This window comes from Hippichthys cyanospilos, chromosome 8, assembly GCF_059441005.1.
Source record: "Hippichthys cyanospilos isolate Australia breed blue-spotted pipefish chromosome 8, RoL_Hcya_1.0, whole genome shotgun sequence".
In the NCBI taxonomy this organism is placed as follows: domain Eukaryota; kingdom Metazoa; phylum Chordata; class Actinopteri; order Syngnathiformes; family Syngnathidae; genus Hippichthys; species Hippichthys cyanospilos.
Genome location: NC_142376.1, coordinates 1,482,622 through 1,495,127, shown reverse-complemented (window position 1 = coordinate 1,495,127; position 12,506 = coordinate 1,482,622). Strand labels below are relative to the sequence as shown.

Here is a 12,506-nt window from a genome sequence, read left to right as displayed (position 1 = left end):
TAAGGTGTTTTTTTTTTTTTTTTTTTTTTGAGGTTACCACAATGACTATTACATACAAAACAACGCTAATGTGTCTGTCAGACACGTAATATTTTTGCAAATGAGGTTATGAGATTACAAGTGTTAATTCAGTCGTAAAAATGAAATGACAAGGAGTGAAAAACTGAAACCCTCCGAAAACATTTTTATATCATATTGGAATGCTTGTTAAATTGTAAAAAATATTTTAATTATGTTTTATTTTAGAGAACATTTTAAGGGTGTAATGTAATAAGCTTTTTTTTCCTCAATGTTTTTTTATACTATTTTGAGAATTTCTATTTTGGCAAATTAGGATTTTGTTAATGGAAGTTTTTTTTTTTTTTTTTTTTCCGATAATTGGTTCAAATGTATTCATTTCACTAAACTGGCTCTTAGTTTCAAAAAAAAAAAAAAGATTCACCCAGTCAGAAGATTTTTTTTTTTCAATATTTCTGCAACATCCTTTTTCCGGAGAATTAGTTGAAATCACTAATTAGGAAAAAGGCAAATTAAAATAACAATCAACATTATACTGATGTGATTATAATGAAATTAAAAGGAATTATTATTGAAGAAATAATACATGTGAACTGCATCGACGTTTTGATTTATTTTCTGGACCATTATTTATTTTTTCTGAATGACAAGTGAATTCATTATTATATGAAAAATTACAAATGATTTTTTTTTTATTCAGTTACTATGTCTTTAAAAGAAACTTTTTTTTTCATAATTTGGCACCGATTAGGATTTTTTTTTTTTAACTCAATTTTTATTTTGTGTTTTTTTCTGTCAAACGACTTTTTTTTCATCAAGGCCTACCAATTGGATGATTAATTTTGCGGTGCTCGGCCACATTTCCATGGCTCTCGCTTTGAGAAATGAAACGCGAGGGCAAAAGTTTACACCCCCTCGCGAAGACTTCACAATAGAAAATGTCTGACGTCCGCCACTAAAATCTCATCCTCCGAGTGAACGCATTCAATCCCAAAGACGTCATTATCCGCCTCTCCCGCTTCAGACATAAAATCCCGCGCGCTCGGCGTATCTGCGCCGACCGTCGTCGCGTGCGGGTCGATGGCGATTCGGCGCTCCGAGTTGGCTCTCGCCCTGTCTCGGAAGGACTTCCTCCCTCAGGTTGTCCCCGGGCGCCGGGACGTCGCCGTCCCGGTCGTCCGCGCGAGCCAAGGCGAGCGGCGCGTTCTTGCGGGCCGGAGCGCCGCCGCCGAATTTGTTGCTGCGCTGCAGCTGTTGGATGATGGCGGAGAATTTGGCGTCCAGGGACGGCCTTCCCGTTTTGGATTTGGCCCGCGGGGTGTTTTCCTTCTCCGGGCGCGAGACAGCAGGAGGACGGGCGGGAGGAGAAACGGCGGGGCCGGCGGGAGGAGGCGGGGCCCGCCGTTTCTTGCCGCTGTCGGGCGCGGAGGCGGCGCGGGGCTCGGGACTCCCACGCGGGTCGGAAGCGTGACCCCGGGACGGAGCGCGGCCCTTCTTTTGCAAAACCAAGGAACGGGAGCCGTCGAAGAGGGCCGACCAATCGGGAGGCTCCCCGGCCTCCTGCCGGCCGATCAGGAAGCGGCCGTCCGTCTCCTCGATCTTGCTGTGGATGATGTCGGCGATGCTCTCGAACGGGCCCGGGGAACCGATACCTGCGAGAAAGCGCGTGCCTTGAGATGAGGAAACCGGACCGGAAGGTGAGGCCTCCTATCTCAAATCACTCTTCCCCAACGACATGACGGAATTTTCACTTATCTGTTGCTAATATTACTGTACAACTCGAACGGTGCGAGACTTGGCCACCAGGGGGCACTATAATACAGCCATGCATGAGTCTTGCTGAGACTCAACAGGACGGTAGTAAATGCATATGAGTATATATTTCAAATCAACAGATTAGTCAATAATTCAAATAAAATGTACTTGTTTCTTAACATTTACGACAATAATATGAATTAAGGGCACATATATATACATAAATAACTATACTCACTGTCCATAAATCAATACACAAAATTTCCTACCTATTTATTTTTAGTTTGTGTTCTATACAAAATGAGTATTCTTATGAAAAAATAGGGGAAAAAAAACATACAATGAGGGGAAAAATATTCGAATGCACAGGGGAGCAAAAAGGGGGTTATTTATCGATCTTTATCTTTTTTTCAACGACTATTTATCGGTGACCTCCGCAATGAGCGGGGAATCGGGACGGGGCCGACGGGCAACGCAAAGGCCAAGTATAATTCCCACTCGCGGAATACGACGATTTTACCGGCTCGGGAATCCATTTTGGGCCCCCGCAGCAAAACGGTTTACGGGCGGCGATCCGGTCTTCGGCGCCATCCGAACAAAAGGGCGGTACTCACTGAGCTCGTCGTAAACGGAGTTGGCTCGCTTGGCGAGGAAGAGCGAGGGTTTGCGCGGCGACGCCGCCTCCGTCGCCATCGGCCGCTCGCAGCACTGCAGCCACTCGCCTGCGGGGCACAGCGATGGCAGTCATTGGCCATGCCGATGCCGCGCTCGGATCGCCCGGACCGCTCGGGCGTTTGATTCGGGGTGTTTGATACGTTATGGGCGCCGATACCCTGAAATAACGACAAAGCGCAGCAAACGGAGGACCTACTCTGATCGTAGAGGTGCTGATGCAGCGCGTCCTGCCACCGCTCCAGCGCCTCGCCGCTGTCCGCCGTGAAAACGTCCGTCCGCTTTCCCTCCGGCGAAGGGTTGATGATGGACAGGCTCCGCGACTTCTTTCCTCCCGAATCTTTTTCCATCGCTCGGATGCGGGTGTCCTGTAACAAACGCGCCCGCGATCAAAAAAACTCGACGGGTGCCCAAGAGCCCCCCGGAAATGATGAGATGATTGATTCATTGTTTTACTGGACATAGCATGCACGCAGTAAAAGAAATTGTCAAAAGAAAGTGGAAAACTTATCTAGTCCAAACCAACTCACATGTTAATATTGCTTCAAATCACAAAGTCAAAACAAGTCACGCTCCTCTCATTAGATGTAAGCGTTCATATAAAGAAACTCATATTTCATACATACAATCCTATTTCTATATAAATAGAAATGCTGGCGTTTTATGCGCCGTATAAGGCGCACCGTATTATAAGGCGCACTGTCAGCTTTGGAGAAAATTGAAGGCTTTTAGGTGCGCCTTATAATTTGCAAACGATGGTATATCTGCTCACGTAGTCGATCATTCCCGAAAATGGACGGGTGGGATCCATTCCAAAGGATTGGATAGTGACAGCGCTAGGTGCAGGCTTTGAAAATTCTTCCGGGAGTTGAATAAAAGTCGGATGCTGTCCAAAGTTGTTGTTCCGATCAAGGAAACGAGTAAGGACGCTCCGACGAGTCGAACGAAGACAAAAAAAAAGTGTTCAACAGGACGCAAGTCTTCCGAATGGAATGAAAGTCAGCCGCCCCGCCCCGCCCCCTCCGCCGCGCCGCTCAGTCAATTGTCCCTTTTAATCAACGAGCTCCCGCGAGCGTGAAATGAGAAGAAGCGCGTCGGATGTGAAGGCCGGCGCTCCCCACCTTGTTGACCGGCAGGCGCAGCGCCGGCGCCACTTTGCCGTCGATCTCCTCCGGGCTGAAGTAGCAGCGGAGCCAGCCGGCGCTCAGGACGCAGTAGAAGCCGCAGCGCCGCTCCGCGCCCAAAACGCTTTGCTGCACGGAATCATTCAACGTCACCAATATTATCATTTTAACAGAAGATATGTGTATGTATATGTATTAAAAAAAACGTCACCTTGTGGTTGAGGTGTCCAGCCATCACGCTTTGCGTCATGCATGCGGGCTGGGCCGCCAAACGGCAGCACAGGTTACCGTAAAGCGGAAGCCACGAGGACCAATCAGCTGACAGAAAGAAAATGGCCACAAAAACAACATTTTTTTTTTCTTATTTTGACCTTTAACCTGAATATCTACATCCACCACAATCATTTGTCAGAAAAAAAACCCGAAACGATATAGAGGAAGTGGTCTGATACGTATGGACTTCTTACAGGTTTGGAGGACGAGCAGAGAGTGCGACTGAAAGGTGCCTTCCACCTCTGGTAGCCGCAAGGTTGAGTAAGCCAGCAGATTGTATTTGGCTCCCCTGCGAAAAACAAAGCGACAAACGTACGTACAATATTATTCATTTATCTTTTATCAACAGGACGGAATGTTTCTAATTGTTAGTTATTCATTGAAATGACTGAATAATTACTATAGATATAAATATATATATATACTTTTTTGTTTGCAACAAGGAAGCGAAAGCGAGGCAATACGCACGGCGGCAGCGGGTTGTACTGGAGGAAAGTGTCGGGGTCGGGGTCGCGAGCGTCCATCAGGGGGCACAGCTTCTTCCCGCCGCTCTTCCCCAAGGAATTGCGCAGCTTCTTTGCCAGCTTCTTGGGAGTCTTGGCCAGAGTGAGCTCATCGTCAACGGCGCAGCTCCACAGCTCGACCCGCAGCTTAAACCCGGGAACCGCGTCTTGACTGCCGGCGATGGACATTAGCGCAGAAATAGATATTTTTTTCTTATTTTGATACACATTTGCGAGTTGGGGGATTTCTGTTATACGATCTGAAATAATGATCTCAATTTACTTTGTGAGCCTGTTTAGTTGAAGCTAGTCTCACGTTTTTTATTGGACTTAACGCTGCCATCTAGCGGACATCGGTTGTCAGAGCATTTACACGTTCCGCCTCTCAAGTGAGGTCACGTCAAGTGACATGGATGAAAAAATATTCCATGTAGTAAAAAATAGATTCTTTGTGCCAAGCGATGAAATGAAATTGGCCCTTACAAGATGGTGACTTCTTCAAAGCAAACGTCCGTGATGGATCTGTCCACCACTGCCATCTTGGTGTCAAACACCTGCCAGCCCATCTGCATCAAGCAGAAGATGGCCGCACGCCGCGAGCCTACAGCCAATCAAGTGTTAGTACACAAAGTAAGGATCGAATCGGATCCATCATGGAGAAACTCACTTCCTCTGTTGTTAAAGTGATCCTGATCCTTCCACATCAGCGGAATACGGAGTCCTGCGACCAGGAGAAGCGTCCATTTATGAAAGTTCCATTTAGTGGCTTGTCTTTGGCGGGAAAAAAACATGAGCGAACTCACCAGACAAAGCAATTGTTCCCCTGCAAGGCACGCGCTCCCCTGAATATCTGCAGAAAGTCATTTTATGGATATTTAAATAGGTGCGACAAAACCGTTCAGCGATCAAGAGAGTTGGAATACTGTCATTGAAATTAAACCCGCAAGTGATAAGATTTGGCGACATCTAGTGTTGGATAAAATAATTTCATAAACTAAGTTTCAAAAACATGTTTTATCACAACAAGGAAAAAAATCTATTTAATCTCAGATATAGTAAGCGGCCACTGTTATTACAATTATAATAGGAGGTGCCACGCCAACAGGAAACTGAAATTATTTGGCCGCCATCTTTGTGCTAAGGAACGCCCCCAACGGTTGTGGCCTTGTTAACTTCGGTCTCTCTGACGCACCGTAGTCCATGTGCTTCAAATATCGTTGTATTCCCTTTGTTGACCACTAGACGGTAGTAATTCAACATATTAACACAATACGGCAGTAAAGAGGAAAATATACTGGATGGATGTCCATTTGGTTGTATTTTAATAACAAATGAAATGCGGCAAACCGCAAAATTAATTATATTTCTAAATATTATAATTAGAAATGTAATTAATTATAAATATGTTAATATAATTCCTGCTGAGCTTTCTTCAATAGCTGCAGCAGCAGCGGGAAGTTGCACCCATCACCTGCAGGCTTCTCCTGTCCGATGCTGCTCCACGTCCGTCTTCTGCATGTGAGCAATGTACGCCTTGATCCTGGCGTTGCAGGTCAGCAGGTTCTTGGAGGCGTTGAGGATCTGTTCTCTATTAGTGGAGGCCTGCAGCAGCTTGTAGGCGCCCTCTCGCATCCGCACCTCAAAGTCCAGCTTCTCTTGAATATTGGAGTTCTTGGTTTACAAATGAAATGGGGAAAAAGATCACTGATGGCTTCTTTGGATTATGTTTATTCTGTAGAACAGTGGTTCTCAATCTTTTCAATGATGTAGCTCTGCAAAAGCATATTTGAGCCAAATAACACTTAACCAGTGCGAAGAACTTTGGTCGAGAAAAAAAGAAGACTTGACCGCTGTGTCGTCGTTTTTTTTTACTCGCATATTTACTCGTCTGAACGAAACCCAACAAAACAAAGGCAAAATTTTGCAATTGTGTCACTTAAACAAAAGCAAGAAATTATTTCGTGTTTCAATTCATTTGCTCTTATTTTGCAAAAATAAAATATAATGTTCTGTTGTGGTATTAAAAATATTCAATTATATTTGCAGATACCTACAGAAATCCCGTTAAAATCTCACTTACAACCTGAAGTGCCTTCACGTACCACAAGTGGGACTTGTATCCCTATTTGAGATCAACTAGTGTAAAAGATCCTCTGAGAGCTGTTTCTAAGAACAAAAACAGCTCTCATTGGGTATACAGCATGCACAACAACAACAACAACAAAAATCGATGTGTGTAATATGTGGTTAGATTTTGCAAATTCTTCTTGCTTTCTTTGTCAATTTTAAATTGGCCAGGTTTTTACAGAATGTATTTTTTTATACAAGTTAATAAGATACAGCTATGTCGAACACTCGGTCGTATCAGAAAAGTATTTGAAACTTTGTCATTTAAGTTTCTCACTTTTGTTTCTCTATACAACAGCGAATAATTAAATAATTAATAAACACACAGTTATAGTATATGTATATTTTTACACAATCAATCAAACAGTAATGTATTTAATTCCTTATTTAATTAATGAAACGTTCAATTGACTAATGACACATTTATTTAATTAGTGAAATATTTTAAAAATTAATGGCCATTTTAATTATTGAATTGAACGTTTATTTATTTAATTTTGGCCCTTTCGATCCCCCATGGCTACGAGCTCAATCAAGCGTTCAACCCAGTTAAAAGAAAAACCGGCTGAATGCACCTGCTTTCCCTTTTAAATGCGTCGCATTCAAAAAAAAAGTAGCTGCAACGGTTTTGACAACCAACACACGGATTTGACATTCTTTTGTCATCTGTTTATTTTTCATTATTATAAAGAACGTTATTACAATGTTATTGACTGACACGAAAACAAACATGTCTGAATTCAAACGGGCGAATCCCTCACGTTAACCCACTTTGACGTTTAATGAACCAAATATTTATTGAGAGGGTTTTTTTTTTGCCTCGATAATAATTTGATGTCATAACAATGATGTTAACGATCTATAGTCAGACGTTTGTTTTTTCGTTGTACTTTGCAACCAATCGGGCGTCACCAACGTAACCACCAACGAAACTCGTCGCTAAAAGAAAAAGAAAAGTACAATAATACTTTATTCTTACCTCTGTGTGCTGGAATAAAGCACTTTGTCGTATTTTCTTCCTCTTAATCTCCATAGCCACAGCGGAACTACCCGATGTGTTTCGCTTGGAATTTTGAACATCCCGCTGGTCGTCCATGTTGTTTTTTCATTCGCTGCTAGAAGAGCACAAGCACGGTTATGCTCCAACTTCAAATAGGCGGAAGTGTTCGATTTGTTGATCATGTCGACCGGAAGAGACTCCTACTCAGACGAACTTGTGCCAGACGGAAATAAAAAATTATATACAAGAAGTTCTGTAACTGTTTTGAAAGGTAGTATTCTAGAAACCCAAATATTTATTAAAATCATGTGTTTATTTGTGACATTTGTGACGCTTTGACGGCACGTTGAGGTCAACATATCGAGCGCTCTTTCACTGACAATTGCCGAACGTCATACGTCACCACTAAACATAACTGACGTGATTTGAGTTTCACTTTTCGTCACTTTGTTAAAATAAATACACGGTATAATATAATTTCGTATTGTATTTGCAGTGTGTTTTTAAATAATATTTTGCTGATGTGGTGCGTTTCACTCGATCTTGTTTTATTATTTTGACTATAATAAAAAGCGGTGGAGCCTCCCAGTCGAATATGCGGAGTGCAATTGAGCAATGCGCACCAAAGGAGGTTTTTGTTTTTTTTCGCACCAAAGGAGGTTTGCGACGTGACCAGTGCGTCCAGGAAACCCGCCCACTCGGTTCTGCTTAACGGAACTTGTGGTTGAGTCGGAAGCATCCACCGCTGGAATTGTCGACGCAGGCGCTAGCTGAGGGACATGGAACATATGTCAAGTTAAACGTAAAGAAACCGGAAACTACGAAGGGCTTGCTTTCAAAGTATAACGCAGATCAAGTGTAACTCCAGTGACCGGATCCTTTGTGTTGTTTCGCATAAGCACGGCTTTATTTTGACAAGCCAAAGCCGGAACGTTTCAAAAAGTAATTGACACCCCCGGGACGCCCCTGTGTGGCGGCTGCCGGCTACCAGCGAGGACTGGAGGAACCGAACCGCGGGAGAGGAGGCCCGAGCCGGAGTCAGGCGCGTCTGCGACAGCAACGGTAAGGCTGGGCTCCACCCTCGCTCACAAACACAAATAGCGGGACAGCAAGCCACATCACGAAGCAAAATGTTTCTCTTTTATTCCTGAAACAAAAAGATGTCGATTTTGCGCGGCCACGTGAAGCGAAAATAAGGACAAGGAAAGTCGCCTCGCTGATGCTCATCAGTGGACGCCAATTACATTTGCTCTTCCCCTACTACCAGACGTCTTTTTAATCAATTCTAGTCTCCGTTAAAAAAAAAAAAATCCCGGCAAAATGCTGACCTTTATCTTACTTCAATAAAGGGTTAAAGCTAAACGTGGAGCCCAGTGCGATGGCCGACTCCAGCCGACGATGGCGAACCAAAAGCATTGCAACTCACAGCAAACAAACACCGGCAGGCTCTCGTTTTGCACGTCTGAGATTTGAAGTCGCTGCACAAAGAGTCGCCTTATCATATCGCGCTAGCTTTGTGCGATCGGACATACGATATCATCCCTATCGCCCTTTTAATGTCATATATTCTATTAGAATAGGGAGCTGCTGTATGATGACACCCCCCTTCCTTTTCGGGGAGGGGGGGGGGGGGGGGGCTTTGTTTTCATGCAGCAGATGAAGCTGGCCTGCATGCATCCTGTTCTCTTTGTTTACACTATATGCACTAAAGAGTAACATTTTATTTGTGAAATTGTTACTGATTAGTACCAGTGTTGTAATAGTTGTAGTATAGTGGTTAATAAATAAGGCAACACAATGGCAACATTCAGTCATTTAGGCTAAGTGTATCTATATCTAGAGCAGCGGTATTCCATGCTATCCAATACCCTTACGGGAACAGTTTTCTTCTCAAATTGAGAGCAAATGATTTGGAACATGAGGTAGTAGTGATTTTGCACCATGTTATTATTTTGTTAAGTTTCATACGGATGTGCCTTGTCATCAGTGACACAATTCTCAGAAATAAAACCGATGACGAGTTCTTTTAAACTCTTGAATTGTCTTGGCAATTTTAGCCACACTGTATGTTTATGTAGTTTTAGTAGCCCAGTATTAGAAGTTTTAAAATTGGCTATTCATTTAAGGTGCGTCTTATAGTGCGGAAAATACAGTAACTTGGAAAAGGTCTGGATATTTTTTTTTGTATGATGCAACTGCATTGTGAATTTTCCGTTGCTGGGCATGTAAATAAATGCATTTGCTTGTTTGCACTTCTCTCCTTGTGCCCCAATTGTTTCTGACATTTTCCTCATTGATTACGATGCATTTCTCCTAAAAATTGCCTGGAATGTTTTTGTTCAACCTTGGGGTGCACACTTCTGACTCCTCCCCCTCTTGCATGATTATTTGGGCGTCAAGCCATAGAATGTTGGGAGAATAGCATCCAGTCTAATTTCCTTTTTTCTCTCCTTTCCTTTGCCATTTTTTTCTTTGCAAATGTGGCCTGTGGTAGGCTGAGTGGCCCTGACAAAATCAGAATCACTCACATGGTTATTGCATCTTTCATGTGGAAATTATCATCAGTGTGGGACGTGATGCTTCAAATGACTGCTAGTCGCTGAAGATCAATACTTCACTTCAATACAGTAGTAGCAAAATAGTTTCTGTAGCTTATTGAGGACTAAGCTGTTATGTGGCCTGCCTGTGTCCATTGTGTATGAAAGGAAGTTTAGGAAGTGACTTTTCTATTTATTTTTTTCTCCTGTGAGATTGATGTGATGTTTGTTTTTGAGTGTCACATTACAGTGGAACCCTAAAAGTGACGTGCAACATGTTCGGTCATTCTGGTCTACCGCAGCTATTTTAATTTCAGTTTTCCACGTGGGGAGTGAAGTGATTTTGCTGGGCACGAAGTGTTGCCGTCATATATATATATATATATATATATATATATATATATATATATATATATATATATTTTTTTTTTTTTTTAACTACAGGCAGTGTGGTAGTCTACACACCCATATTCAAATGACAGGTTTTAGTTCAACAGAGCATAGCACATTTCCACTTATGTGGGAGTTTTGGAAACCAAATTTGAAACTTTTAGCCATAATTCTGTAAGTTATTTTAGGGTCCCTTGGACTCGCAGTACTAAAAAGCTATGGGTCCCATACTCCCAACAGGAATGTCCCAAAAATGAAAAAGGACAAAGTAAGCTGTGGTTTAGCGTCAATCTGTTTGTTTTGTACCTCTTCTCGATCTTCCAAAGTGTTTCGCTTTTTACTTTCTGGCTCATTGCTACCTGATCGTGTAATATTTGACTTGTCACTGATACTTAAAAAATGGCTGAGTTGATGTTGTTTTGGGCCTAAAGATATCATTTTTTTAAGTAAGCATTTTCTTCAAGATTCATAACCTGCAGACAAAATCTCACCACAGCGAGAGAAATCAGACAACGTGACCTGCAAGATCAAAACAAACATGGCGGACCAAGTCAAAAAGGTTGGCGTGACTTTAGAGGTTTGCGTTCTATATGCTAATTTAATTTTGCCTCTGAGGTAGAAGTGATTTTGTTTACAAGCTGCTCCTAGACTAAAAATAGGAACGGTGACTCTCACTTGTGCTTGAGTAGAAATGTTCAAGAAGGTCACGTTGATTTTTCGGTGGCGTGTTTTCCGCACTTGTTATGAACTGGAAAGTCAGCAGTGTGGAATAGTTTGCGTTCCCTTTTTTATGGAACATGACTAGGCGTTGCTCTACTTTTGTTTTCCTGCATGTAACTCCATGGGGGGAAAAAAAACACACACACATACACACACATCTGCTTTGGGGTGTGAGCCGCTCCCGTCCTTCTTTGTTATTTTGTGCTTCAGATATTGATCTCTTATTTGTGCAGCGGTTCTGGTTCTATTATGATTGTTATGCTAATGTTGACGTTGCCCTGGAGTATGAGAGTGCAGAGTTGCCCATTTTTTTTAACCATGCTGCAGAGTTTTACACTAGTACGATGCAAACTTAGAAGAAATGATCACATGCTCTGAGAGGAAAGCTTCAGGTCTTGTGTCCCAGTTATTGTCTTTTTGTGGGATGAGAATTGATGAATTTCCACTGTAATTGTGCAAGAAATGTCAAATGTTTCTGAAGTTGCCAAATTAATGAGCAAATTTTGCAACTTTTTTTTTTGGTTACTTATTTTTGCTAACGCAAGTATTTGTTAGACGATGTTGCGTTTATCATCTTTTCTGCACTATAAAGCGCACCTAAAAGCATTTATTTTTCTCAAAAGCTGACTGTGTGCCTTACAATTCACTGCACCTTATGCAGCGCATAAACCTCGAGTTTTCATTTTTGGGGGGGTCAAAACAGTAAAATAACTTAATCGCCATGTAAATGCTTCAATTTTTAACTTTGCATTTCAGCTATATGTGTATTTTTTATAATACCTTATTTTGAAATGTTCATACGCTATATATGCTCACATTTTGAAGCAATTTATTTGGGGCCCAGGGGCAAAAACTGTGTTTTTTTGTAAAAGAAAGCGCAATTTTATGAAATCAGCCCAGAAACAGTTTTTAGATCAGTGCTTCTCAAATAGTGGAGCAGGCTCCCCTGGGGGGGCTTGAGGTGAAGCCAGGGGGGGCGCGGATGACCCCAGGGAAAAGGCTTTGTTTTTGTGATGTGAAGCGTAAGTGCAATAAAATAAGAATTTTCATCATTTTTTTTTTCTTTTTAAGTTTCAGGCACTTTGATGCACTCCTAATTGTTCTTATAGCCATATACTCAATTATTCAACAGAATTTTCGATATGAAATCCGAATGCTAACAATTTTGATAGCCGCATTTCTAATTTTTGCAGTCCGCAATGTCCGCGAAGAGACATATTTCCATATGTGGGTCATGAGTTGCGTAGAGGTCGCTGAGCATGTGGCGCATTGTGTCGTACACCCAGCGGTGTGTGCGTGCATCCGTGTGTGCGCCAATAACAATGAAGCAGGCAAAACGGGTGCTGGCTAAATAGAGGTGTGTGCTTGTTCACTTTAAGCCAACTGC

The 12,506-nt window shown here is 42.4% G+C and overlaps 2 protein-coding genes across 5 annotated transcripts in view; one reads left to right on the top strand and one right to left on the bottom strand.

Moving 5' to 3' along the window:
* Window positions 1–374: 374 nt before the first annotated feature.
* On the bottom strand, window positions 375–7,610 carry rtkn2 (rhotekin 2). Its single transcript, XM_088421612.1, has 12 exons — window positions 7,452–7,610; window positions 5,817–6,016; window positions 5,149–5,195; window positions 5,013–5,066; window positions 4,829–4,946; window positions 4,311–4,517; window positions 4,037–4,131; window positions 3,781–3,887; window positions 3,567–3,698; window positions 2,645–2,813; window positions 2,388–2,495; window positions 375–1,670 (listed from the first exon to the last, which is right to left on the bottom strand). Exons 1-12 carry the CDS (start codon window positions 7,566–7,568, stop codon window positions 1,039–1,041), a joined length of 1,986 nt encoding a protein of 661 aa, XP_088277738.1. The 5' UTR covers window positions 7,569–7,610; the 3' UTR covers window positions 375–1,038.
* An 840-nt stretch (window positions 7,611–8,450) lies between these two features.
* Window positions 8,451–12,506, top strand: part of cep170aa (centrosomal protein 170Aa) — a 29,204-nt gene continuing 25,148 nt past the window's right edge. For all 4 annotated transcript variants that reach the window (XM_088421596.1, XM_088421595.1, XM_088421594.1 and 1 more), the window contains exon 1: window positions 8,451–8,534. The gene's annotated coding sequence lies outside the window, so the exon portion shown is untranslated. The remainder of the gene's footprint in view (window positions 8,535–12,506) is intronic.